We start from the raw sequence: 27906 nt of genomic DNA on the forward strand, positions 1-27906 counted from the left end.
CCACAATCCCCAGAAGTTAGAATCAAGCCAGCTTAGCATGGTGGACGAAGGCTGTGCTGGGGCCCCAAGCCGGGCCTCACTGGTGGCCGACAGTGGGAGCGAGGCTGCATGTCGGGGCAGCAGCCATCCAGCTAACGCAGCGCCACAGAGGAAAAGCCTATTTCTACCGTGGGTTTTTGCAGCAGCATTGGATTTATTTGCTCGAAGTATCTAGCAGGGGCTCTGCGCTGTCCTCGTCACGGCAGCCCCTGTTTTGCTCACTGCTTCACCTGCATTTCACACAACCAGTGAATTGGGGTGTTGCAGTATTCATTACTCCACAGACCGTCTCGGTAGAGCATCACGCAGTAAGCGAAGTTCTGGGCCCTGGGGGTGAACATGTTCGGCTGCCTGGGTCTCCAGTCGCTGGAATGAGCAAAGCAGAAAGCGCAGGCTCAGACGAGGGACAGGAGGAACCCCCCTTCCCACCCACCCTCTTGGCAAAGAATCTCGGAAGGCAAGGGAACCCGGGAGGCCCTCTAGTCTGACCCCCACCCACAGCAGGAATCCACTGCTCCCCTGGCTGTGTTGATGGGAGTCATGGAATTCTGGGAGTCGGAGTCCACACAGCTTAAAGCTGCTGAGGTTGAGCAATGCTGGCCTAGGGAGCCTTTGCTACTTTCAGAGTCTCAGGGCCGAGCCTTAGGTGGTGGCCGACCCGGGCGGCGACAGGCGTCACAGGCGAGGCAGCTCTTCCTAGCCTGGCAAATTGTGTGAATTGGCCAGTGCAGCTCGTTCACACTGGAGTGGATGCAAACTCGGGTCAGTTGAGGAAACCTGGTTAGTTAACTGTGGGCAAGCACGTTAGGGGAGATCAGCCCTATTGTTAGGAAAGCCTGCTGAGCGGCCAGTGTATTGTGTGAATCCACCAGTGAGTGATCTCGGTTCAGCCTCTGGCAAACTAGCCTACCGCCCAGAGTCCCTCCTTTGGGGGAAGACGGGCAGTGGCAAAATTTAATATTAAGAAAAAATGTCCACACGTGCTCATTGCTGACCCTGCTTTTGGGAGAAGGGGGTGCACAGTCCCTGCCCTGAGGGAGTACGGAGAATCCATGGGGTGCAGCTCTCTTGCTCCAGGTTCCGTGGTACCTAACTGTGGGCTTCTTCCCCCTGCAGCAGGACCCTGCCAAGATTGTGGGATCAACCGCTGGGTCCCCTTGCACACTTGGAGGACCTCCCCCTGTGACTCACTTGCACTAAGAGTGCCGTGAAGCTGGTGCTGAGAAATGAAGCCCACCAACCGTCTGCTTCCAGGACTGAATTAGGGCAAGGGGATTTCAGCTGCTTCCATGCAGCATGCTGTGTAGAGCCAGAAGGGAGCTCCCCCAGGGAGGCAAGCGTGCAAATGTGAAACTTAAAGCGTGGAAGGGGACCTCCTAGCTGGGGATGGTGGGGATGGCGCCCGAGAACATCTGGAGGGCACCCGGTAGGAGAAGTCCTATCGGACTGGGGCTGGCAAGAGAGGGCAGCGGGGAAGCTCACATTCTGCGCAGAGTGTATGTTGTCCCGTCCACCCACTTCCAGGTGTCGCTACTGTACTTCAGACCGATCCAAGTGACGCGTGGCTTGGTCAGCGCAGACACAAATTGCTAGGTGAGAGAAAAACCAGAGTGGGCGTGAACAGGGCCACAGAGGCTCTCGGCCCTCCCCCTGCCCAGCAGCCTCTCCCCTGGCCACAGACCCATGAAGCAACCAGCGTTCAGGCACTGACCCCCTCTGAGTAGCTGGTGATGATCACCAGGTGGGCATTTTTCCCTTCGCAGTCTTCTTTGGCATCGTTCCAGGTCTTCTGGGCCGCGGAGACCCAGTAGCAGCTTTTCCCAAGCAGATGCCACCCCTTGGGGCAGCAAGCCCTTTGCGGCCCTGCAGGGGTGGGGCAGGAGGTGGAGAAGAGATGGGGGGGAGGGGCACGCCCGTTACAGCTGGAATAGGGACCACCCTCTGCCCTGGGCAGGCAGGGTGCTGGGGATGCCAATGCAGCGGGCAGCCCTCACAGATCCAGGAGGAAGCAGCTGATCCCAGCAGGGGCAAATCCAGGTTGCAATCAAGAGCTTGGGAGGGCCCAGCTGACCTGTCCGGTTGTGCTTCGTGTCCTCCAGGTCGCAGTTCAGCTTCTGGAGGGTGGCCTGTAGCTTGGTGATCTGGTCCTGGAACTGGGTCTTCACTGAAAACAGGGAAAGGCAAGGTGCACGTTGGCACTGAGCCCAGGCGAGTGAGGATCTCATTCTGAGTGTGGGACTGCACTGGGAAATCTCTCACTTGCCCACAGTTGGACTTTCGGACGCCTGCGTTAGCCCAGACTTACCCTCTTTTGCTTCTTCACTCAGATTTTTCACCATCTGCTCGACCTTTAGCAGAGTTTTCAAGCTGTTGGCCTCTGGGAAGGGGATAAAGAGGTTAGAGCTTCTCAATCTCAGCAACTTTCAGGTGTGTGGACTTCAAGCCATGCTGGCTGGGGAATTCTGGGAGTTGAAGTCCGCACACCTGAAAGTTGCTGAGATTGAGAAACCCTGGGTTAGAGCATTGAACGATCGTGAGTCTTGGCTAATGAAGAAAAGAGGAGGGACAGAATCCAGCTGGCGGAGAAAGAAGGTTGTTCTCCCAACGGCCCTCACCTCAGGCCCCATAGGACTCCTCTCCAGGCCAAACGCCATAGAAATGCACCCACCACCACTTCCCTCCTTGCAGAATGGCCGGCCAGTTTCACCCTGAACGCCAGGATTCCTCGACTCACTCTTTTGCTCCAGAGCGGCTAATTCTGCCACAATCGTGCGATTGACGCCCTTCACATCTTCCTCCATGCTCTGCAAGGCTGCACTGTAGTTGCGCCCTGGGGAGAGGAAGCAGGCATCTTGCTTGCTTCTTTGAACCCCGCTCCGTGCATCCGCTCATCCACTTTTGCTGTCTGTGCAGCACAACCCACAGCATTTTTTCCCCTTGCTTGCTAAATGCCTTCCCGCACCTCAGGGTCACTTTGCAGGTGACAGGCCCCGCACGATGGCTGCCCCTTTAAATCATTCTTTTGTGCATGGTTTGTGGGTCACTGTGTGCTGTAGCTGCTTTGCAGTGATTGACTGGAAGGAAACCCCAACATCAGTTCCCTGCTAGAATATATTATCCACAGGGGCACTCATAAAGAGAAGTATCTTCTATAATGTTTACTTACAAACAACAGACATTAAATATGGGTCTCTTGTAATGTTAATTAGTAACTTCTCCCTAGCAATTTATGTTTCCTGTCCATCGTTTTCCTCTCATCTGTCTGGGGGGGTCGGGGGGGGGAACTAATGAATCATTTCCATTTCTTTCTTTCTTTCGCAAGCCTACACGATAGAAGAAAGAAATATTTAAAAGAAGAAGGAAAACAATAGGGGAAGAGCTGCAAGACGCGGAAGCTGTAAGCAGGAAACTTTTGATTAAAGACACAGTGACCCTGAAATGGCCACAACAGCTTTTTACCGGTCCCACAGCAGGGGGGTTACCGGTTATCCTATAGCGGAATGGCCATCACAAAACGCGATTTGCGAACCCTGTTCTTTGGGTTCTTCACTTACAAGGGAACAAGCGCAGGACGCTTCTTGGGTTGCTGCTCCGGATCTCCTCCACAACATCACGCCCCCTCCCTTCCAGATCCTCTCCACCTCACCCACCCCTGAGGGACAGTCGTGCCCTGTCACAGAAAGCTCTCCTCCCCCTGGCTTTGCCATGTCACCTCACTCTTCTTACTCACCCACAAAGCCAAAGGCGATGATGGAGAGGGTAACAACAACAAGAAGTCCCAGCAGGATGAAAGTCACCCTCCGGCCAGAGCAAACACGCTGTCGCCAGGAGTCCTGGGGGGCAAACCCCGCCATGGCTGGGGAGGACACAGAACTAAAGCTCTCTTAGCCTGTCTTGGCCGACACATCAAATAAAAAATAGTCCTCAACTTATGACCACAATTGGGACCAGAACTTCCATTGCTAAGCGAGGTGGTCATTAAGTGAGTTGTGCCCGATTTTATGACCTTTTTGCCACAGTCATTAAGTGAATCACATGGTCATTAAACAAATCTGGCTTCCCCCATTGACTTTGCTTGTCAGAAGCCGGCTAGGAAGATCGCAAATGGTGATCATGTGACCCTGGGATGCTTCAACCATTGTAAATACATGTTGGTTGTCAAGCACCTAAATTTTGATCAAGTGACCGCAGGGATGCTGTGACAGTCGTAAGTGTGAGGACTGGTTGCAAGTCACTTTTTCACTGCCAACACAACTTTGAACAGTCGCTAAACGAATGGTTGTAAGTCAAGGACTACCTGTACTGTGGCCTTTTGTGTGTGAGAGAGGACTGTATAAGAACACCCATTGACTGAGAACGCACAATGCTCGGTGTACCACAGTGGCTGGTACCTCCCTGCGCGCTAAGCCGCAAAAAGGCTGCCTCCATTGGGGATTAGGCAGAGGTCGCCTACCACCATCACAGGGCCTGGGCCCCTTGGACTCTCGGTCCAGGCTCATGCGAGGCTCTCGACTGGGCTCGGGTGAGGCCGGTTCCTCGCGGTCCAGCCGTTGCCTTCCCACCGCTTGCGTGAACCAGCCTGTCCCGCAGGTTCACCGAGGGTTCCTTTGTCTCAGCAGAGCACTTGGCTGCCTCCTGCTGAGTGGGGTCAGGACTGAGTAGGTTGTGTGAAGCTTGGCTTGTGGATCACCGCGATGTAGACGTGGCGTCCAACCCGGCAGGGTCTGAAAGGGGATGAGATGCGCAGCCAGCCGCTACGAGTTTCTTCCCTCTCTGACTTGCACTGTCCAAGAACGGGAGAGGTGGGGCCGTCTGTTATGGGTGGTGGTGCAGTGGTCCCGCATTCCCCAGTGCCCAGGAAGTCCCCAGACTCTCCAAGCCAGGAGTCCCGGATACCGTTCTGAGGCCAGCTGAGAAGATTCCCCATCTTCTCAAGTGGAGGGTCTATCAGCCTGATCTGCAGGAGATCCTGCAGGAGGAGGAAGAGGATCCTATCCTTGGGCACAGAAGGGTGCGGAGGCTTCCAGTTGGGCCTCTCCGGCTGTCTGATTCCTCGATTGTAGGGCTGACCGCCACGGCTGACACGCGGACCTCCCTTCCACCAGGTACCCAGCTGGCCACCTGACCAGGACACGGAGGAGATGGTCAGGAGCAAAGCAGGAGGACCTTCCTGTAGCAGCTGGCTAGCCCCTGCACGGCACCAAGGCTGCCGAGGGCGACGGAGTCCCCTGGCCTGGTCCCCTTTTGTCCCGTTGGAACAGTCCAAGTCGGAAGAGGCCCCCAGGTGGCCTCAGTGGCTGGTCTGAAATATTGGGGGGCTTGCTGGAGGGAGGGAGGGAGGGAGGGGGCCTTTAATCTTTGGGAGAATTTCTCCTGCCCCCTCTGAGTCTGCAGACTTTGCTTCTTGGTCATCCACGACTGCTGTGACCACGAGGAACTGGGAGGGTCTGGCGTGGAAGATGGCGTGTGCGTGGAATTCCAGGCAAGCCCTTCGTATTTCTTTGGTGGGACCAGAATCTCATTGCCTTGTGTCCTCAAAGCGCTTTCCCCCCCCAAGCGTCCAGTCTCCCTGTTGGGCTGAAAGTCCCACCAAACCCAGCTGGGGAGGATGGGAGTCGCATCCACCCAGTTGGAGGGCACCACCCTGGGTCAGCTTCCTGCAGAAGACCTTAGAGGCCCGGGGCAGCACATTTAGACCAGATCTGGCCACCAGAACGTGGACCTGCCACTCAGATGCACGCATCACCAGCCAAGTATGTGGATGGTAATGACAAAGGCTGAGCGTGGGCGTTTGGGAATCACGGATGCTGCTTGCTTTCTTAAGAGCTGGGGGGAGAGAATACCTGCCCCCTGCCCATTCTGCTGGGCTAATTACTGCAAACTGAGCAGAAAATATTTGAAAATAAAAGCCAGCCTTTTATTAACCTGGTGTCTAATGGGGCTAAACTGGCAATCATCAAGTGACCCACCCACCCCATCCTTTGAGGCAGGGCAAAAGCCAAGCACTGAATCTGCAGTTTAATTTTTGCAGAGAGATTAATGCAAACACGGAGCTGATTCTCAGCCGGTCGGCTTCTGCTAAATCAGACTGAACTTGCCCCGGCCGCACAGCTGGCCAGATATGCTAAGCCTGCCGCCATGTTTTCCCCAACCGGAGATCTGAAACAAACAGAAGGACGCAGAGAGAACCTCTGTTTGGCTTTCTGGAAGAGAGAGGGGATTTTGTTTCAGGACCCACGGCTTCCACGCAGAGAGCAACAGGATTTGGGTTTGTCATGAATTCTCTCCCTCGTGGGAAACTAGTCGCCTTAAATTTGTCCAGATGTGGAATTTCTCAGGACGTCCCCCGTCTGGTAGAAAGTGCATGGTTGCATTTGATGGCTTCAGCAGCTAAACTTTTTGTGAACACCCCAGAAGATCCCTCCTTCCCTCCTTCTAACACGAACAGATGGGGATTTGGGGTGCAAAATACATCAAAATGTAGATTAATAGCCAATTTTTTTTTACCTTCTCCTTCAGTGTTTCCAGAACCAGAGCTGCGCCTCTCTGCTGCCACTGTCACTGGACGCCCCACTCCTGTGATCTTTGAACTGTCAACACTTTCTTCCTGCCAGGTTCAAAACCAGGATTTTCTACATGTCCAGATGAGGCCCGGCTGTGAAAGAAGCTGCCCCACAGGGCTGGGCGTTCCCAAGGGGGTGGAGGAGAGCAAGTGCCACCTTGCAAGCCATGACATCACTGTGCAAATGGTGTGGGCGATGTAATTTGCCCCCGGGGGGACATCATGGTGGCCTGTTCAGGGTGCCTGTCCTCAATCTCCTGCTGTGGGGTCTCGCTCCAGATGCTTCTAGGGGATTCTGGGAGCTGAAGTCTGCACAGCTTGAAGTGGCCAAGGTTGAGAAACCCTGCTCTGGAGATCCAGAACAAAGAGAGGCGGTTTGAAGGGGCTTCCACACTGGGCTGCCTACAGCCAAACGGACTCCTGCCCTTAACACCACCTCCTGGACTACTGCAGTGCACTCTGCGTGGGGCTGCCCCAAAGGACACCCAGAAACAGAGCTGGCACAAAATGGGGTGGTCCCTGTACCCAGGAATCATAGCAGCTCAAATCACGCAGTGCCTGTCTTATGAAGCAGCACAGGAGGCCCTGAACGGATTGGCACCGAGGGACCCCTCTGGACCGCCTTCTCTGCATACTGGCGCTTCACCTGACACGTCCAGGGAGCAGGTTTTGCCCACATCTCCTAATGTTCCCCCAGAAACATGAGGAAGGGGGCCTGGCTGGCAGCATTTTCCATTCCAGTCGAAGAGAATCTCTGTGGCTCAGGGTTGGACTGTGGGGTCCTCGGTGCTCTCTGAGCCTGGCTGTTGGCTGGCAGACGCCGCATGACCCCGTGCAGCAACATTGTCAGTGAAGAAGTTCAGAGAACACCAGGGACTCCATAATGTTCTCAGCGGCGGCTTCCGTTCTGTGGATCCCCCCTCGGGAGCCCAGGGTAGCGCTCCCGTTGGTCTTCCGGATGCTTCGGGGGAGTGAAGGAGCAGGGGCATGCCTGTTGTGTTCTGGCAGATGATTTTAGACATTTTAAAAATCACGTTTTATGATGGAAGCTGCTAGGAACCTTCCTGGAACCCAACAGTAGAGAAATAAATAACTGGGGAAGGAGGGTGTCTTCTAATGAAATTTGCAAGTCGGAAAAGGGGTTGCCAGGCTCTTTCTGATTTTGGGTTTCCATAGATTATTACAGTTCTCCTCCTACAATGTTTGCAACCTGTAGTGCAGCCCTTCTCAACCTTGACAACTTTACGATGTGTGGACTTCAACTCCCAGAATTCCCCAGCCAGCACAGCTTCTGGGAGTTGAAGTCCACACATCTTAAAGTTGTCAAGGTTGAGAAACACTGCTGTAGTCACTTAAGGAAGCAGTGAGTTCAACTCCACCTTTCTGTGAGAAAAGGGGAAGCTGAACCTACAGGCCTGTGATTTCCTTGTGGTCCCCCATCCAAGTCTAAATCAGGACTGATCCCCTTGAGCTTTTCCAAGATCATCCAAGGTCAGCTAGGATTTGCAGAAAAGGGAACTGAGAATGTTGGGGAAAATCTGTCCTGCAGGAAATCTAAAATGGCCTTCTTAAGTAAGAGACCCAGCGATGCAATCTCTAAGCCTCCCCACATAGACTGGTAAATAAAACAACCTTCGCAAAGTCAGCTTCCCTTAAGTGCAAGACAGAGAGATGTTTGCTTTGAAAAAAAGGCTTTATTGTTTAAAAAGACATCTGATCAGGGTGTTCAACCTTTTACCCTCCTGGTCTTTTATGTACAGGTAGTCCTCACTTAACAACCATTAATTTAGTGATGGTTTGAACTTACGATGGTGCTAAAAACTGACTTGCGACCGGTCCTCACACTTACGACCGTCACAGTGTCCCTGCAGTCACATGATCGTGATTTGAGCACTTGGCAACCAGTTTGCATTTATGACCATCGCGGCATCCCATGGTCACGTGATGGCCATTTTCGACGCTCCTGGCCGGCTTCTGGCAAGCAAAATCGATGGGGAACCACGTGATTCGCTTAATGACCGCCGCAAAAAAGGTTGTAAAATCAGGTCAGATTCGCTTAATGACCGCTTTGCTTAGGAACCAAAATTCCGGTCCCAACTGTGGTCCTTGAGTGAAGACTACCTGTAGCTCTGCATCCGCCAGAGACAAGCTTGCAATGCAGACCTCTCTGCACAACTCCCTTGACCTGCACACATTTGGGGTCTGTCCTCCCTCGCAGGGAAGGTGCACAAGGAAACGGAGGGGACGGAGGGCAGCCGATTCTCAGCCCATCTCACACACACAGCCACAGATCAGGTCACAGATCAGCAAACCAACTGAGGCGGGACCCACTGTTGTGTTCAGAGGCCCAGCTCCATCTCACACACCCAGTTGAACATGCGGGAACAGTGGTTGTCATTCCAAAGGCCACTGGTGCCAAAGTGGACACAGTCCTCCCCACCCCCGAGGCCGTGCCCGTACCAGTGGTCTGGCTGGCCTTCGTCCCAATCCCTAAAACAGGGAAAGAAGGAAAGAGATCAATTAATTTTATTTTATGTTTATATCTTGTATTTATATTTATATTTGATGTATTTTTATGGTTTTATTGTATTTTAAATCTTGTATTTATATTTTTATTTGATGTATTTACCTTTACTGTAAACTGCCCAGAATCCCTCCTTTGGGGGGAGATGGGCGGTGACAAAATTTGACGAATGAACGAATAATAAATAAATCTGGTTGAATAATCTACACATCTAAATCTCCTGGCCCCTCAAAGCCACCTGTCTCCAACCTGGTGCCCCCGGGTGTGCTGGATTTACAACTCCCATTGCCCGCAGCCAGGCAGCATGTTCTGCCCCTGGTTTTCCAGATATTGCATGTGAGTCAGTTTGATTTTTTACAAAATGTACACTGAGGCTGCCCATCCGCTGGAATCTAGGTGGCACCTTCCCAGCGAAGCAATTGAAATGTAGTAAAGAGGAGACCACCAAGGAAAACCACCTTTAAAGAGGTCTTGGGGATTACTGGAAAAATATCTCTGACCACACACTGTCTTGGAGGTATTTTTCCCCTGAAAAATATAGGCTACTGTTTTTTCTGTGGCATGAAATATAATGGGGCTGCTGGTGGAAAAGGGGGCTTCCCTTTTGCGAGAGACAGCCAATACTGGACTTAACTCACTTCGGGTCAAACGAGTATAACGACTCATCCACCCACTTCCAGGTCCCACTGACATCTGTCAAGCCGATCCATGTAAAATATGGGTGTCTGTGCCGATTCACGAATGCCTGGCAGGAGAAAACTTGTGTTGGCAAATCGACATTTTCCCAAAGGACCTTCTGCCACTATTCTTGGCCTCAGAATGGTGGGAAGTCCGTTCAGAGCACCAGCAGAGCCACCCTGCCCTCTCTTGCCCCTGGCTGGAGACTCAGGGGATTGCCCACCACAGCCCACCTACTTTCTCATCCGGAGAGTTTATGATCACCAGGTGGGATTTTTTACTTTCACAGTTGAGACTGGCCCCTTTCCACGTTTCTGTCGACTGGGTGGTCCAGTAGCAGCTCGAGCGAAAAGTCAGCCAGCCTCGGGGGCAGCAGCCACTTTTGCTTCCTATCAGTGGGGGGGAAAAGATCGGAGCATGACCTGCCATGGACCCAGTTACAAAGATGTCCACCTCCAGATGTCAGTCCTGGCATCTGGGCTCCTCTTAGTTCCTGCTCCAAATTCCCACCCACAAGGAGATCTGGCTGGTCTCCAGGTGGCACGTGGGTCTTAGTGGCCTGGCCTGGCTGTTCTGCTGGCATCAATCAGCAAACGGAGAGAGAAAAGCGGGGAGGAAGCTCAGTGCCAGCCTTGAAGGGCAATGGCATTGTCACAGGGGCTGATAAGCTGTGTTGTGGGGAGAGGCAGAGACACAGTCCAGTTGGCCCAGCCTGGTATAGAGGTCTTGGGGGCTAAAGCCTGGGGGAGACACCCGCCTCCTCAGTTGCTGGGGGACACGCTGCCAGCCTGACCCAAAATTGGAGAGAGAGAAAAAGGCTGCAAACCAGAGGGCTAAAAGTTGGAGAGTGAGGTTGCGTGAGGGTGCAGAGCAGTTGGCGGTCCCAGGCTGGGGAGGGAGAAGAAAGGTCCACAGGTGGCTTCCCGGGAGGAGGAAACGAAGACCCAAGAGAGGACATCTCCCCTGAGAGCCAAGATGGGAAGGAGGGACGCGGCTGGCTGCAGACGGCATCTCGTGCAGGACCTACGACCGGAAGGAGGGGATTGCCGGTTGCCGGCGAGGTCCTGGGCAGAAGAGCCTGAGACCGTTCTTTCCCCAGCGCAGGAGCAGTTGGTGTCCGGCTGAGCAGGTCCAGGAGAAGGCCAAGCCATGCTGAGCAGAGACAGTCACTCCGGCCCGTTCCTTTCTTTTCACTCAAGCCCAGAAAGAGGGGAGGGAGACAGAGGGAAAGGGTGAGGAAGCAAAGAGCTAGAGGGGGATAAGCCCTGGGAGGGAGATCTGGCACCGGGTGAACACCGGGATTGTGTTATATATACCTGTTGTAAATAATTGTTGTAAATAGCGTCACTGTAAACAGCTGGAAGCACTAAAGCCTCCCCTGTCCCCTTTTTCAGTGAGAATTGCCAGCCGGGCAAAGCAAAATACACCTCCAGTTCAGAAAGAACCCCATCACACGGGGACGCCCCGCTAGCAGCAGGGCCTTTTCCGCAGCAGCTCCAATACCACAGGATTGTATGATGACGTAAAGCCCCCTGCAGGAGGACCCATCTCCTTGCACCCAGAAATTAACAGCAGAAGCCTTTGGTAGGGGCAGAGGGGATGGCCTTGAGGGACAGGCGGAAGAGCCGCCACCAAGACATCCGTCAGATAAAAGAAAGCTGAGTCTGGGCCAGAAGTGTAACCTGAGAAAGCGTCTCAGACAAGCCCCTCCCCGGTTCTCAAGAAGGTGAAGGGAGGGAGGGGGAGGCACATGCAGACTTACTTGCTAAAACCTTATAATAAAGGTCGCATTGCCTACCCGACTGGTTTCCTAGCTGACACTTTCTTTGTGTGATTTGGTCCAAGTGATTCGGATGGTGGCTGCAAGTTCAGAGCTTTTTGGGAATCCCCGCTCCCGCCGAGATTCTTTTCCAATTGACCTCTGGAGGTCTGTCCACGTCAAGCCTTCTGGTGGATGCTTAAGAGTTCCTTATAAGGGAGGGATCTCCCGAACATCGCTGGGGCAAATGCTGGCCTGCTCCTCAAAGAGCCTTCCTCAACCTGGGCTTGGCTGGCTCTGCTGGACTACAATGCCTATCACTGCAGGGAAGGTCTGCAGGGAAGTGACGCCCCCAGGAGTATCAAGAGCTGGGGATGAAAGGAGTTGAACCTAATTACAGCAGGAAGCAAATGACATCCTCAAGGGGGACAAGGGACATCATGTGCATCATGACACCGTCCGGCAAATCCCACAATCTGCATCATTTGCATGGGCAGGTTAGGGTGGGCTGGTGCCTACGATCAGGAAGTGTGGCTGGCTGAAGAGAGGGCGGCGGAGTTAAAAAATGAAGGAAAAAAGAAGGAAACGAAGAGGGAAGATCCCAGCTCTCCAGGCATTCCAGCCTGGCTGTCAATAAGATTAAAATAATAAATGAAATAATAAATGAAATAATAAAATAAAACATAAAACATAAAACATAAAACATAAAACATAAAACATAAAACATAAAACATAAAACATAAAACATAAAACATAAAACATAAAACAAAAACAAAACATAAAACATAAAACATAAAACATAAAACATAAAACATAAAACATAAAACATAAAACATAAAACATAAAACAAAAACAAAACATAAAACATAAAACATAAAACATAAAACATAAAACAAAAACAAAACATAAAACATAAAACATAAAACATAAAACATAAAACATAAAACATAAAACATAAAACATAAAACATAAAACATAAAACATAAAACAAAATATAACATAAAACAAAACAAAACAAAACAAAACAATTTGGCTCTTGGGGTTTTACCGTTGCTTTTCATTTCTGCGAGCTCACAGTGCAAAGTTCTGGCACTCCGTTCTATGACATCCAGCTGACTCTGGGTCCGTTCCTTCACTGGAAGAAGAGTGAGAAGAAAGAAGCTTTACACACACACACACCCCAAGCCATGCCAGGAGCACAAGAGGAAAACTGAAGCCCATCCCCATCCCCGAAAGACTCCTGTCCTTGCCCGGTGACCCCTTGTCTTGGCCTACAACGAAAGCACTTTTGCGGCTGCAGACGTCACGTTCGTGAAGTGCTTTTCAAGCTTGGCAACTTTAAGTTGTGTGCACTTCAGCTCCCAGAGTTCCCCAGCCCGCGTGCCGGGGGTTCTGAGATGGGAGCAAGACATACAGAGCACCTTCCTTCCTTTGCAGGGACCCCAAGTCCCCCCCGCCACAGCGCCCGGGCTGGGAACCCCAAAGAGCCGAGGCAGAAGGGGCTTCCCCGGGGAGGGCCGCTGACCTTTCTCCAGCTTATCGTTCTCCCGAGTCAGGGCTTGCTCCAGCATGGCCAGCTTCCACCCGGTGCTGTTCCCTGTAACACGACGGCCTGGCGTGAGCGGTGCCAACGCCCACCGTCCCCAGGGGGCCCTCCCTCCTCAAGCGTGGGACGGGGAAGGAGGAGGAAGGCCCTTCCGCCAGGCAGGAATCGCACCCGCAGCCTTCCCACCCTCTTCTCACGGCCCCCAAAAGAAACTCTGCTCCCTGCTGCCCAACTGGGCGCCCTCCCCAGGCGAGGGACCACCCAGCTGGGAAAGGGTAGCCCAAGGGGTGGGGCTGGGGGGGGAGGGGAGGGCAGCAGGCACGAGGGGGAGGCATCCTCAGGCTGCTTCCCCCCCACCCCCGTCTGGCGCCTGAACTCACTTTTGTTCTTGAGGTTGCCGACCCCCAGCATGGAAGTCTGGTTAAAATTCTGCAGTTCCTTCCGAGTTTCCTGGAGACCTTTGCTGAACTGAATGCCTGGCAGTGAGAGAGGGAGGGGGCAAGCAGAGCAGAGGGAGGGAGGGGGAGCCAATGACCTTACAGGTAGTCCTCGCTTAACAACCATTCGTTCAGTGATGGCACGGACTTACGACGGTGCTGAAAAATCCAACTTAAAACCCATCCTCACACTTATGACCGTTGCAACATCCCCACAGTCACGTGATTGCCATTTTCAACCTTCCTGGCTGGCTTCTGGCAAGCAAAATCAGTGGGGAACCACGTGATTCGCTTAACAACCACCACAAAAAAGGTTGTAAAATTGGGTTGGATTTGCTTAATGACTGCTTTGCTTAGCAGCCAAAATTCCAGTCCCAATTGTGGTCGTTAAGTGAGGACTTCCTGTATAGCCAGGCCAGATACCTGGCCCCTCCCCTCCTTTGGCACAAGGGCTTGTTCCCTCTTCCATCCTGCACACTCACTCCTCTTTGCTGCTCACACTTTCTGGTATTTCGCTGTAGCACCGCCTTGCTCACTTTGCACACATTTGAACACACGCTGCCCAACGGTCTTGCAGCCTGCGCAGGCTTCGTTCTGGGACAAGGAGTGACAGGAGAGGGGAAGAGGGGAACCCTCTCAAGCTCTGGAGATGGTACAAATCTGGGAGGGGCAGCCGACCCGCTCAGAAGCAAATGAAATCAAATCCCAGCAGAAAGGGCACATCTGACTTGGCAGTAATCCTTGCAAAGAGACTCACACACTGAAAGCCGAGGAGGCAGGGCTGCTGCCAGAAAGGCAAATGGGATTCTGAAGCAGCTCTGACAGGGCCACGGTGCCTGAGCCACGCCCATTTAAAGGCCCACCGCCCTCTAGGCTGCTAAGTTGGGGCTCCTGAGGAGGTTGTTTTCCCAGCATGCAGATCCCGGGAGGCAGGTTCAAAGGAGGAGGCAGCACCATTTGAACTCAGCACCCTCCCGGGAGGCTGACATGCAACAGTCCCTTTGGCTTTGGCCAATTCCTATGACACTCAAAACCCAGGTTAAAAAAAACCCATGGTGCCTGCCTGAATCCACACCATGTAGGATGTCCCAACAGCTTTGGGCTTCGCACATGCACTGCCCCACAGTCCTCGTCTTCCTTCACTTCCCACTTTGCACGCCCATTCTCCACCCCCAGGTCTGCCGTGCTTTTCCTCCTCCATTTCTCTGCATAAGGCCCATCTGGCCTTGCACGCCCACCGCTCGGCTCACAGTCAGGGGGAGCGCCCGGCCCTATGCCACACGCACCTTGGATGCCCAGGATGCTGACAGACAGGATCAGGATGCCACAGAACACCATCAAGGCCAGGACAAGGCGGCTGGTGGGACAGACGCGCCGGAAGGACGACTTCGGCAACGGGAGACCTGCGCGAGGAGAAGGGGTTCGCTGAAGGCCCAGCCACCCCTCAAGGACCAGAAACCGAAATTTGCAAGGGGGCAGTGCCTCCCCGGAGAAACGAGGCGCAAGACCCTCTTTGGGACCGCCCTCCCCATGGGGGCACCTTCCTGGTGGACGGGGGTGGCAGCCCCGCCCCACCAGGTGGGCTGCTTTAGGACCACGGCCAGGTGTCCCTGGAGGGCGGGGATCTCCAGGCTTCCGCCCCCCCAGCCCCAGTCCCCCCCCAGCCGAGCCCCTCTTGGGCGAAGCCGCTGCCAGGTACCTTCGCCGAAGTCTTTTCCACTTTCGCCCGCCACATTCGGAGACTGGAGGGCCTCATAGTCCGCCTCGGCCATAGGCTGGGGCTCCAAAGCCTCCATGCTGGGGAAAAGGAGCAGGCGGGGGCGCGTGTGGGAGAAGCCGAAGGGAAGGTGGGGGCACAGGGCAAGGGGGCTCACGGGGTTGGGGATCTGGAGATACCTTTCAGGAGTCAAGTCTCTGGAGCAGTGGTTCCCAACCTCCGCCGCTTTAAGGTGTGTGGACGTCAACTCCCAGGATCCCCCAGCCAGCTGGCTAGGGAATCCTGGGAGTTGACGTCCACACACCTTAAAGCGGCGGAGGTTGGGAAACACTGCTCCAGAGATATGACCTTCTCCTCTGGGACATCTCGAGAGAGACACCTATCTTTTTTTCCAGCACAGTTGCGTGCAACACCTTTTCTAAGGTCCAGTCTGCTGCGGTGACACATCCCTAGCTAAGCTGCACCCCAGTCCCACTGACAAGTACTGGACCGCCTTCCCCATCTTCCTCTGCCAGCACAACCACAGGCCTTGCTGCAGCTTCTGGGATCGGTGCCCCCTCGGCTGGCTCATGGGCACCGCACAGGCTAATCCAGCCAGGTTTATCCATCCCAGTGGTTCAGGAGCCGAGTAAGAGTCCTGCTGTCCAGGGTTGCTGGGAAGGACCTCTCCACCCTGCCTGTCTCGCGTCCCTCAAGACCAGCCTGGTTCACACGACCGGAGGGCTCACGCAGCCAGCCAGCCAGCCAGCCAGCAGCCTCAGCAGTCATCCGGATTTTTGCAGACTGCGCCTCATGGCCTGCACACCAAACAGGGCGTTCCTGATGTGCTGAACCTGGCTAACTGTGTAAGGCCTAAGTGGCTGGGTCACCTAGCACGTCGCAAAGCTAGAGTTCTTTGTGTGGGGCTACTTGGAAGCAGGAACTGGTGCAAAAGCAGCCGCTGCCCCCCCAGTTGCTGCTTTGGTTTCCAAGTGCCTTTCAAAGGGCTGGTTTTCTGCAATGGAGACCCGCAGCACTTGATCCCAGGGATCTTCCAGGGATCCCCCCGCAAGCCCAGCCGCCTCTGCTGGAGAGGCTGGGCTGGGGTGGAGGCAGCGTCCCCCTCCTTCGGACCCTTCCCCTTGGGATGAGACCCCTAAGGGGTGGGCAACCCCATCGTTGCTATGGTTTGGAGGCAAACGCACCGTCTCTTCGCTCACTGTGTGTTATGGCTCCACTGTGAACTGCCAGGCGCCATTCTGCTCGGCAGTGGTACGGAGATATTGGGAATCAATAAAGGGAATGAAAGGGTCTCTCTCTTTTTGAACATAGCAGTTCAGTTAATCTGGGTTTAAGGTCAAGGCGCGGTGTGAACCCAATTCGAACTGGCAAGGAAAACGTTGGTGAACCTAGCCCAGCCTTCCCCAACCTGGTGCCCACCCCCTCCCCTGCCCCTCACATATGCAGGCCTGCCCCCCCCAGTTCATCCCAAGGCAGCTCTCTCTTTGGGACTCGTGGGAGGGAGCCCGAGGGCCTGTGCTGCCCCTCACCACCTCTGGGCTACTCACTTGACCACCGAAGTTGCCATGGTGCCCAGCTGAGTCTTTCGACCCCTCCTCTCCGCTTCGTGGGACTGCACACGTGGTCTGCACCCAGGGCTTTCTGCCCCCCACCCAGCGTTGGCCAGAAAGCTGTCCTGGGCAAAGTTTGGCCACAGTGAAGGTCCCCCACCAAACTCATTTCTCAGTTCATTCCCCCCAACCCCACCCAACACCCACGAAAGCAGGGCGGGCATTGGGCAGCCATGACCAGCCTGCCGGGGAGAAGCAAGCGGGCCATTGGTGCCCTGCCTCCCTCTCCCGGGACCTTTGCTCTGTCAATATTATTTCTCCCCAAATCAGTCAAGTGTAGAATTTGCCAACAAATGCTTTACAAATTGGGAGGCGGAAGGAGAACAGTTCGCAAAGGTATCCAACCTTTAGCAAATCTCCAGGATGGAATTCAAAGGCACCACGTTGGCAGGGGGGCACGATTTCCAATGTAAACAGTCAAAACCGCCTCCCCCAACCAGCCTCTGCAGATGGCTTTGACTCCAGCTCCCATAGTTCGTAGCTCCCTGCAGGGGTGTCCACCGGGTGTGGTCCAAAAAGTCAAGATGGCAGCTGTAAAGATGCAGTTGAAGCTCTGCCATCTTGACTTTTTGGACCACACCCGGTGGACACCCCTGGCTGAGGATTGTGGGAGTCAGAGTCTTGCAGGCCACAGGATGGGGGAAGCCGAAGGAAGCTGAGTGCCATTGCTGGGCGTACGTTCAATCCAAAGCAAGCTAAGATTTGCTGTGCAGGTAAATACCAGCTGTTGGGTACTCTCAGAGGAATGAGAAACCACAGGAATAGGCTGCATTCACATGACAGCATGCTGCCATGGTTAAAGGAACAATGGCTTACACAAGAAACCCATTTTTCTGAGTCCACATGACACAGAAAGGCCGTCTAATCCAGTGTTTCTCAACCTTGGCCACTTGAAGATGGGTGGACTTCAACTCCCAGAATTCCCCAGCCAGCATATGCTGGCTGGGGAATTCTGGGAGTTGAAGTCCACCCATCTTCAAGTGGCCAAGGTTGAGAAACACTGGTCTAACCGCACGCTAGACTAACATCTGGTTGGTTAATTTGTGACGGAGGCTGCCCTGCAAACCCACTCTGCACCGTGTGATTAGTTCCTGCTTCAGCACGTTCTGCAAACAATGGGAATGAGTTCGATTCGGCGAACCATAGTTCACTTAACCAGGAGTTACACCACCGAGGAAGAATTAGCCCAGCTCACCCTCCTTCCCTCCAGCCCTACAACCGAAGCGCTCAGAATGGGTCCTCTGCTTCGGCACCCTTTTGCTTTCCCTGTTGATTTCCCGCCTGCCACACAGCCGTGAGTGGGCGGGGCCGGCCGTTAATTGCCTGGGCCAGGGAGCCACAGGTGGATGGCTGGCCCCAAACAGCCTCACTGCCAAAGCCTCCTGGCTGGGCTGACTCTCTGCTGGCCGGCGATGGACCCCTGGCTCCTGCTGCCCGTGGTGGCCCTGCTCCAGCGGGGATATTCAGGCCAGCTCTGGCCACCCGTGGGCCCCCCTTATGCCCCCCTTCCTGAGGCCGCCGCCCCCCCTGCGGTGCAGGTGCAGTGTGAGCCGCACCGCATGGTGGTGACCGTCCGCAGGGACCTCTTTGGGGCAGGGAGGCTGGTGGAACCCACGGAGCTGGCCCTAGGGGCTGCTGCCTGCCCCCCTGTGCACCCAGATGCTGGGGCGGGCGTGGTGGTCTTTGAGGCAGGCCTCCATGAGTGTGGCAGCGTGGTGCAGGTATGTCCCTCAACAGGGGCTCTGGGGGGGGGGGAGGAAGGAAGGAAGGGGGGAGGCTTTGGGACAGCTTGTAGCTGGGGCTGGGAGGAGACCCTGGCAGGCAAGTGGGCTGGCCGAATGTCTTCCTCCTTCCACTGTCCAGTCTGGGAAGTTCCCCTGCGCAAATTGCGGTGAGCAGCTTCCTTGCCCCCCGTTTCCAGAGAGCTGGCGGCTGCTCCTTGAAGGCAGTGGGGGCGCTTGGCAGTAGGGGCACCCACCCCGTCTCCCCTTGTTCCAGATGACCCCTGACCTGCTGATCTACCAGACCAGCCTCTTCTACAGGCCTTCGCTTGCCAACCATCCGGTTATTGTTCGAAGCAGCGGTGCCACCATCGGCCTTGAATGCCACTATCCCAGGTGACAATAAGGCCAGAAGGAGGGTGCGCCTTCCCCCTTCGCTAGGTCAAGTGGGCCTGGAAGGGCAGGGGGGGACTCTGCACATCGGGGTCCTCCTCCTTGCTGTTGATGGTGAAGGTTGCAGCTGCCGCAGAGAAGTCAGCTCAGTGGCTTGGTGAAGGATGAAGGCAGGCAGGCACCCCACAGGGAGTGCTCTTACCACCATGAGGATGTCAAGGAGAGGTCAGAGGACAGGGCTTCTCACTAACCAATGAAGGGGGTCAATCTCTGCCCCAAGGAGCAGGTGTGTTAAAAATGGGCTGTGCCTCAGGTCGCATCTAAGCCATACAAGTTGGCTTTGGATTTGTCCTGTTGCATAAACTCAGTTCCCCCGTTGCATTGAACCAGGGGCAAGCCAACCATGCTTTAGCCTCATGGGTTTTGTGAATCCAGCCAGGGGAAGATGGATTCTGGTTCCCTGAGACCGTGGAGACCTGGCTGTGCACCAAAGATTCAATTCACAGGGGGAATTGCAGACCAAGGTTTATGACTGAGGGCTAGTTGTCAAACCAGGGTTGTTCAGCAAACCAGGGTTATATGAAGTGCTGTGTTGCTGTGACGTGGGAGCTCAGCCTGAATCGACAAAGCCAGGGGTGGGGGAGAGAAATGGGAGACCCTCCCCTTGTCCCTTGCTTCTGTTCCTTCTTCCAGGACAGACAACCTGAGCAGCAAGGCCATCCAGCCAACCTGGTTTCCCTTTGGGTCCTCGGTGTTGGCAGAAGCAAAGCTGGGGTTCTCCTTGCGGCTGATGAACGGTAGGGGAGCCCAAGGCCTGAAGCGTTTGGCTGGGATGAAGGGCAGAAAGGCCTGTCCAGCCTAGCACGCTGCCTCCAGCAGTGGACAGCCAGGAGGCGGCCAGAAAGCCAGGCACCTTCCAAGCGGCTTGCCCTCCGGTGGGGTGGGGTGGGGAGGGGAGATGGCCTCTGAAGGTTGGCCTGGGGGTGGATCTTGCCTCCTCCTCTTCCTCCTCCCCCGGGATGTGTCCCCCCCCCTTCTCCAAAGCCACGTCAACAGCAGCACCCCTTTCCCCAGTGTTCTGAAGCAAAGCCTGATGATGCTTCATTACGCAGCATCCCTGAAGACGAGAAATCTGTGGGTCTCCTTAGGAGGGGAACTTCCTTGCTGCTTAGGAAAATGCAAGCAGGGGGCCTGGGGCTCCCCCATGTTCACACTAGTGCGGTGTTTCTCAACACTCAGCAAGGCTGGCTGGGGAATTCTGGGAGTTAAAGTCCACGCACCTTAAAGTCGCCACAGTTGAGAAACACTGCACTAGAGTTACCCCACTTTGCTGAAACTTTTCAGCTGGCCAGAATTTGAGCTCTGGCCAGGCTCAAACCCGCCATCCCCAGCCTGGACTACTTGCTAAGACATCTTGGGGCTGCTCCCATTTGGGGGAGACTTTCGTGCCAACTGACCCCCCTCAAGTTTTGGCGTCAGGACCGATGACTCTGCATCTTGGGCAGTCGTAAGAGAGGGGGCGGGGGTTGCTCACTAGATAAACCACGGCTTGGTCTCCTTCCTTGCCCCAGATGACTGGACTGCCGAAAGAGCCTCCACTCACTTCCAGCTGGGACAGCCCATGTACCTTCAGGCTGACGTCCAGGCAGAAGGTCACCTTCCTCTGAGGCTGTGGGTGGAGAGCTGCATTGCCGGCCTGAGCCCCATGCCCACCTCCGGGCCCCAGCACGCTATTATGGGCTCCAGCGGGTAAGAGCCATCCCCCTGCAAGGCTTGAAGCCTCCTGCTCTCCACCAGGTGCCCTCCAGGGGCCTTGGGACCACAACTCCCAGAATTCCAACAACCAATCCCAACTAGGAATTCTGGCAATTGTGGGCCTCAACTCACCTGGAATTGCAGCTCGTTCTTTCTGAAAAGCAGCAAGGCCTTTGCCCCCAGGGAAAGGCTAGACCTGGCAGGAGCAGGGCGGGGGTGGGGGGTAAGCCAACCGCTTTGCATGCAGGGGGGTTCAAATTCTGGGGGGGCCAAGCTGGCAAGGGTGCTGTGGGACGGCCCATCCAAGAGGCATGATCTTCCAACCGGGGAGGGGCAAACTGCCCTGTTTACCTACTATTTGCTCAGGGGGGACCAAGCTCCCAGCAGAGGATAGAGGTGCAAGGACTGGCACCACTGTACCCTGGGGGCAGGCCTGCAACTAGGGTCTGTGTCACCCCGGGCAAACATGGATTCCACGCCCATTTTGGCACCCCCCCCAGCACGGCGCCCGGAGCACATGCCCTGCTTGCCCCCCCCGCCCCCGTTGCGGCCCTGCCTGGGGGCCAATGAGTTGGAGAAACGGGGGTTCTCACCCTGAGCTTGCTGAGACCAGCAGTGGATATTCCTGTCTGATCTCAGGGCCAAACAACATGAATCTTGCAGGCTTCCCTTCTTGTAAAGTAACACAAGACGGTGCTAGTGGCACTAAGAGGGCAAAGAAAGGGCACACGCTCCAGAGAAATCTCCTCTACCGCAGATGCCTGCTCGACGGGAGGGAAGAAGGGGTCTCTTCCACGTTCCTCTCCCCACGGCCGCACCAGGAGACCCTGCAATTCACGGTGGACGCTTTCCAATTCGCTGGAGAGGCCCAGAAACTGGTCTGTCCTGCTGTGGAAGATGGGCTGGGGAGGCAGGAGGGACCCCTTTTCCTGGATGGATTCTCCCCCTCCACCACAGTGGGATGGTCCAAAGCCCAGGATGAAGTAACAGCTCACTTTGTATGGCATGCTAAGCTAAGAATTCTAGCTCAGAGCCACAGCGTCCCAGTTCACATGCTAAGCCAGCGTTTCTCAAATGTGGCCACTTTAAGACGTGTGGACTTCAACTCCCAGAATTCCCCAGCCAGCGATATCATACACATCATGTCATTGCAGCTCCCACTGGCTCCCTAGTTTGCATGACACGTTAACCCCTATAAATGGAGCCATTTGATTAACGCAGTGTTCCGAGTTTGCCCTGAACCTTTAATTATATGAACTGAATTCACACCATGCACTCGATTAAAACACAGTTAACTGGTTCGCAGTGCACGGAGTTGTGGGAACCCACCCATTGGTTTGCGCTTGGCTGACCTGCTGCTGTGTAAAGGCGGCCATTCCCTGCTGCTCGCTAACCTTTTTATGGCAAGTTTCTCTTCCTCATGGCAGCAGAAACTGTAAATAGTGAGAAGCAAGAATTGGAGGCTTTTTCACTAGTGTGCAGGAAGGAAATCTGCCCCCGCCCTTCAGAGCTCCAGGCATCTCACTAAGTAGATGCATTTTCTTCGCGGGTTGGGGGCAACATCTTCAGCCTGGAGACTGGCCAGTGGCGTGGCTGGCACACTCGCCCCGCCACCAATGTCCTGAAGCATGGCTCAAGACCGCTCAGGAGCGAAACAAGATCTCTTCGTGCATTCGCTGAGCATCCCTAATTTGCAAGACATGGCTGGCTGGGGAATTCTGGGAGGTGAAGGCCACACATCTTAAAGCGGCCAAGGTTGAGAAAGGATGCAGTACAGGTTGCAAATGGCTCTTTCCCATTGCCAGATCTACATAACCTGCCACCTGAAAGTTACCCCGGCGGAGCAGGCACCGGATGCTTTGAACAAAGCTTGTTCATTCGACGCAGCCAGCCATTCGTGAGTTCTAGAGAGCAGTGGGCTGGGGGAGGCGGGGGGAGCCCCAGGAAACTTAGTCCCTGGCCTTGGCAAGGTGTGTAGCTGCCCCTTTCCCCAGGTGCCCAGCTGTTGAGGTCTCCCTGGGAGGACAGAGGCTGGCTCCTCTACAGCATGCTGTTTGCTTCCCCTGGCAGGTGGCTTCCTGTAGAGGGACCGCCGGTCATCTGCAGCTGTTGCGAGGCAGAGAGCTGCGATGGGACAGTGGAGGCACAGGGCTTCAACTCTGGGGAGATGAGCTGGCAACAGAGCTTGTCAGGTACTCCTGCCGCAGTGGGCCAGGGCTCATGCAACCCTTTGCAGCAGGTCAAATCCAGCATCAGCACGCTTGAGCCCCCGTATAGACCAAGGCTTCTGCATTTGAGTTGCACAAATCCAGGCAAGCACTAGAGCAGTGGTTTTCAACCTCAGTAGCTTTAAGATGTGTGGACTTCGACTCCCAGAATTCCCCAGGCAGTAGTTGAAGTGCACACATCTTAAAGTTGCCGAGGTTGGAAAAAACCTGCACTAGAGGGCAGCTAAAGGCTACCTCAAACTCTTTGCTGCTGCCCTCTTGTGATCATTCAAGATTTTGCAGCCCTTTTCTAAGCTCAGAAGTTCTAAATGTCTGTCGGTTTCTTAAGCCAACATTCTCTAAAGAAGCCAGAACTGGCTTGGTTTTCCCAGGGTGCCAGCTTCCAAACCAGAGCATGCTAAGCCAGACCAAAGCCAACCACATGATGGTTGAACAACATGCATTATTCCAATCCTTCTAGCCACCAAACTGCTTTAGCTGGAGGTGGACTTCTTCCCGGCTTGCTCAAACTTAGGTCCAAATTCAAGTGGGGAGGTTTGGGGATAGCTCTCCCTGGGAGATGCACGGGGCCTCTCTCCCCGATATTCACTGCTGAGCATTCAGAAGGAAAACAGCAAGACTCTCCTAGAAAAGCTCACCTCTTCCTCCTGCCCACAGCGGAGACAGCTGCTCCAGAGGCTGCTTTAGCACTGGGACCTCTGTTTGTTTTGGACCCGCAAGGGAGTGTCGATCAGTTTCCTGGAGAACCTGGCACCAAGGAAGAGACCGTGATGGAAGGTAACGGGTTTTTCTACTCTGAGTGCTAAGGGTTCCAGGAATGGCCTCATGTTACAGTACACGCATTTCCTGACCAATGAGAAATTCCAGGGCAACTAGGCAGTTTCACTTCCCCGTTGATTCTCAGAGATCTGTATTAGTCATTTTCTTTGGAATTGTTACCTACTGAGTGTTTATTCATATATAGCACTTTCTCCTGCTCATTAGCCTAAGACTCCCAGTTTCAGGTATTTCAAGCCATGGATCTATTCGAACGTGGTTTCTCAGTCTGCCATGCATCCACTAACAGGCATGCCCATATAAATTCAGAATATCACCACATGTTCTGTTGAACGCTTCGGTAACAACAAGGTATAGTATATCCATAGCATTCCCACGATCTACTAAAGTTGCTGCAATTTTGAAAAATGAGAAATCTTGATGAAACCATGCTGCTTCCAATAACAAGTGGACTGTTTTCTCCAGAAATCAGTAGCTTTTCTGTTCAGAGACTTTCCCACTATCAGAGTCAAGACCACTTTTCTTCCTTTTTCTTCCTCTGAAGACAGAAATGTTTACCATCAGCCAGTAGTTTAGCACTTTACCTGTTCCTCAGGGTCTTTCAATGCATAAAGACAGATCTTCAGCATGTTCCCTCGGTATCCTCAGATGCAGGGAATGGCGGCTCTGGATTTTAAATCTCCTGCAAGTAAGCAAGTATTCCCTTCTCCATCAGCCCCAAACTTCAATCCCATCCTTTTGCCCTGCTCTTCACAGTTGCCCGATGGAACATGCTCACTTTGGTTGGAGAAGATGGGGATCAAAGAGGATCTGGATCAATCTGCCTTTTCTTTGCTACCTCAGAGTATTTCGCTGTTTTCACTGAGTGGCTGTTAGGATTTTTTTCCTCTCCCTTTTATTTTAAACATATACTGTAGAAGCCCTTTTTGTTAGCACCCTTTGCCAAATTCAGCTCATCCCAAGTGTTAGCCTTCCTACCCTCTCTATAGTTCTGTGCTACTTGAGCGTGCCCTTCCTTGGGATCTGTCCGTCCTGTACTGTACTTGTCTTCGTTAACTTGTGAGTTAATCCTACAAAAGAGGTTTGGTCAGGTTTAACGGCTGTCAAGGTGGCTGGGCATGGGGGCTGTAGCCCGAAACATCTGGAGAAACAAACTGGAGGAAGGACCATACTCAATAACGCAGAACCAGCACTAACGCTTCAGTTTGCTGAGTGGACAGCTACAGTTCTTGATGTCATGAAAATGTCACACTGCAGCCAAAACTTCTGTTTCCATTTATCAGAAACCAAAACAAAACGCTTCCTCCCTATGTTATTCCACAACAAGATGAAAACGCAGAACAAATGTAAAACTTTGCTGCAGCCTTGAAGCCTCAACAGGCTGGGCCGACAAGTTTCCATCAGCAGCTTTTAAAGAAAAGGAAGTGCAGAAGAGCTGTGAATTAGTACTTAGCTCCAGCTGAAAGAGGGAAAAACATCTTGACGTTCTGCCTCCTGCTGTACAGAAGCCTCTCTCTTTCCCTAGGAGCCTGCTGAAGAGAGACTGCTGCGTTGCCAAGCCAAAAAGCTGAAGATGCTGCGTTTGACCCGACACCATCAGGGCTGGCACGAAGCTACGAGGGGGGTGGAGGGAGAGCCGCTTCCCCCAGAATTAGCAAAACCTCCGATAAGCTGGAAACAACAGGATATTGTAAGCCTTCTTAGAGGCAAGACAACAGCTACGCAGAAGTACAGATAAAATGGGCAGGCAGAGAAGAAAGCTGGCCTCCCCAGCTTCCCCAAATAGCAAACTGCAAATACTTCCAATTCAACGCTGATTAGCACACATCTAATTTGGGCTGTTTCTACTCCTGATAGAATTCATACCAGCAGCGCCAAATGTAACCCAGTCTCCCCTCAAAGAGCAGGAGGGGTCTACCGAGGTCTCGGGGGACCTGAAGGACCGTTTGGGCCTACCCCTGGGAGGTAAGTGCCGGGCGATTAAAAGGAGCCACAGTGGGCATCTGCCTTCTCCAAATCAGCATCTTCCAGGTGTTGGACCACAAAGCCCATAATTCCCAGGGGGGTTGATGCAGCTCCCTCACTTGCCTTCCGGAACTGCATCATGAATGACATCAGTGTAAAATCAGCCTCTAGCTTCTGTTCTCCCCATTGGTCTTGCGCTGAATTCACAGACGTTAGCTTTGACCGGACAACTTCCTTGGGCTGGTCCATCCCAGGCAGCCACAGGTAGTCCTCACTTAACAACCATTCATTTAGTAATGGGTCAGACCTATGACGGTGCTGAAAAAACAAACTTGCAATTGGTCCTCACACGACTGTTGTGGCATCCCCGCAGTCATGTGATCACAATTTGGGCACTTGGCAACTGGTTTGCATTGATGACCATCGCAGCATCCCATGGTCGCCATTTTCAACCTTCCTGGGCTGGCTTCTGGCAAGCAGAATCAATGGGGAACTGTGTGATTTGCCGCAGTGAGTCACTTAATTCCCGCTGCAAAAAAGGTTGTAAAAGTGGGTCGGATTCACTTAATGACCACTTCGCTTAGCAACCAAAATTCCAGTCCCAATTTTGGTCTTTTTTTTATCATATGGCATAGCACTTCAGTGTTCTTGCTGCTCTTCTTGCTGGGAAATCCTTGTGAGGTCCAGCAGCCAGATGTGTAGACTCTTTAGCTGTGACAAGTCACGTTGCCCAGGGTGCACCACGAGGAGGCTAGTCTACATTGCACCGAGCTGGGCTGAGAGAAAGCGACTGGCCCAAGGTCACCCAGCCAGCTTTCATGCCTAAGACAGGACTAGAACTCACCACCTCCTGGTTTCTAGCCCAGAACCTTAGCCACTAGACCAAACTGGCTCTCATTGTGGGCGTTAAGCAAGAACTACCTGTAATGTTTTTCACCCTTGACAGGACTTGTCCAGCAAGGCCCCATCTTCCTCAATGGGGCAGAAGATGGCTCGGGAGCTGGAGACCAAGCTAAAGCCGCAACAGGTAGGATGCATCCTGGAGCACCTGTTTCGCGAGCAGCAGCTTCCACAAGCTGGCGTCTCCTGCCAGGGCGAGCTATCTATTTTGCACGTGCTTTGGCAGGTCAGCCTGCCAACCCAACCCCCCCCCCCTTTCTCCTACAGAGCGATCCACCCTGGAAATCAGGGCAGAGGTCCTGTCCAGGCCCCTTGAAGATGTGGCTGCCTTTACTGCTGCAAAGCTCCCCAAGGGCGTTGTCAACATGGTAGCCAAAGGTGAGGTGGACATGTTCAAAGCCCAGTGGCAGAAGGCTTTGGCCTGCCACGGGAAGGTGTTTTTCTCTAGACTCTCGCTTTAGTAAAGGGGTCAAATTTCTGCCGTGAGCATCCTTGCCTCATTGGCCTCAGGCAAGGGGGCCCCTCTCCAACTTTACAAATCCCCTTTCTGAGCACCCTCAGCCCTAACCCAGCTGCTTCCATTTCAGCTCAGCTTTAGGGGTGAACTTTGGAAATCACGCAAACCTGGCCGTTTTGGCCAGGTCAACAGACTGCGGTTAGAACCAAAGAGGTCTGCATGTAACGTGGGAACCCTGTCACTAGTGCGGGGAAACTCCTTGGGCTATACTGGCAGTGTTTCTCAAGGGAGTCCCCAGCCCCATGTGCCTGGCAGGATGGGGGGAAAAAACCCATGCACAAAACCCTTGTGGTAGTGTTTCTCAACCTCGGCAGCTTTAAGAGGCATGGACTCCAACTCCCAGAATTCCCCAATCAGCTTTGCTTTTCCCAGCTTTGCTGGCTGGGGAATTCTGGGAGCTGGAGTCCACGGGTCTTAAAGTTGCCAAAGCTGCTCTGCCTGGCTTGACCGTTCCTGAAGCAGGGCTGTCTCTTTCTCTGCTTCTCCCCAGGTGGGGAACGGCCCTCCGGAGGCCTGCAGGGCTGGCCCCTGCTGCTGACGGGCGCCGCCGCGGTGGCCCCGCTGCCCCTGGCCGCCTGGCTCCTGGTCAGAAGACGTCGCCGCCTCCGCCTGGCAGCTCCGGCCAGCCTGGCGCTCTAACGCAAATAAAAACGCGCTTCGAAGCTCGTCCTCCCCGCCTCGCCTCGCCTCGCGTCTCTGGGGGGGCGGGGGGAGGGGCGCCGGGGGGGGCGCTGTCCGGGCGGAGAAGGCGGCGGGCCCAGCGCGCCCGGTGCCACGC

The 27906-nt window shown here is 54.1% G+C and overlaps 3 protein-coding genes across 4 annotated transcripts; 1 reads left to right on the top strand and 2 right to left on the bottom strand.

Moving 5' to 3' along the window:
• Nucleotides 1-152: 152 nt before the first annotated feature.
• LOC134496013 (asialoglycoprotein receptor 1-like) lies at nucleotides 153-6700 on the bottom strand. Its single transcript, XM_063301740.1, has 8 exons — nucleotides 6547-6700; nucleotides 3770-3895; nucleotides 2774-2869; nucleotides 2345-2416; nucleotides 2111-2203; nucleotides 1751-1902; nucleotides 1522-1628; nucleotides 153-405 (listed from the first exon to the last, which is right to left on the bottom strand). Exons 2-8 carry the CDS (start codon nucleotides 3891-3893, stop codon nucleotides 258-260), a joined length of 792 nt encoding a protein of 263 aa, XP_063157810.1. The 5' UTR covers nucleotides 3894-3895; nucleotides 6547-6700; the 3' UTR covers nucleotides 153-257.
• Nucleotides 6701-8299: 1599 nt separating this feature from the next.
• Nucleotides 8300-23666, bottom strand: LOC134496012 (asialoglycoprotein receptor 1-like). Of its 2 annotated transcripts, none has more exons than XM_063301739.1 (9): nucleotides 23608-23666; nucleotides 15245-15342; nucleotides 14832-14948; nucleotides 13489-13584; nucleotides 13088-13159; nucleotides 12611-12697; nucleotides 10041-10192; nucleotides 9764-9870; nucleotides 8300-9091 (listed from the first exon to the last, which is right to left on the bottom strand). In XM_063301739.1, exons 2-9 carry the CDS (start codon nucleotides 15339-15341, stop codon nucleotides 8941-8943), a joined length of 879 nt encoding a protein of 292 aa, XP_063157809.1. In that variant the 5' UTR covers nucleotide 15342; nucleotides 23608-23666; the 3' UTR covers nucleotides 8300-8940. The 2 variants fall into 2 exon arrangements, with proteins under 2 accessions (XP_063157809.1, XP_063157808.1); XM_063301738.1 differs by lacking the exon at nucleotides 23608-23666 and adding an exon at nucleotides 16810-16962.
• LOC134496007 (zona pellucida sperm-binding protein 3-like) lies at nucleotides 18093-27789 on the top strand. Its single transcript, XM_063301731.1, has 12 exons — nucleotides 18093-18593; nucleotides 18871-18989; nucleotides 19680-19783; nucleotides 20558-20735; nucleotides 21499-21619; nucleotides 22547-22638; nucleotides 22812-22933; nucleotides 23627-23746; nucleotides 25604-25711; nucleotides 26658-26738; nucleotides 26879-26989; nucleotides 27619-27789. The coding sequence occupies exons 1-12, from the start codon at nucleotides 18219-18221 to the stop codon at nucleotides 27765-27767; spliced, it is 1680 nt and encodes a 559-aa protein (XP_063157801.1). The 5' UTR covers nucleotides 18093-18218; the 3' UTR covers nucleotides 27768-27789.
• Nucleotides 27790-27906: the final 117 nt, after the last annotated feature.

The sequence above is a fragment of the Candoia aspera genome, chromosome 4, assembly GCF_035149785.1.
Source record: "Candoia aspera isolate rCanAsp1 chromosome 4, rCanAsp1.hap2, whole genome shotgun sequence".
NCBI classification, from domain to species: domain Eukaryota; kingdom Metazoa; phylum Chordata; class Lepidosauria; order Squamata; family Boidae; genus Candoia; species Candoia aspera.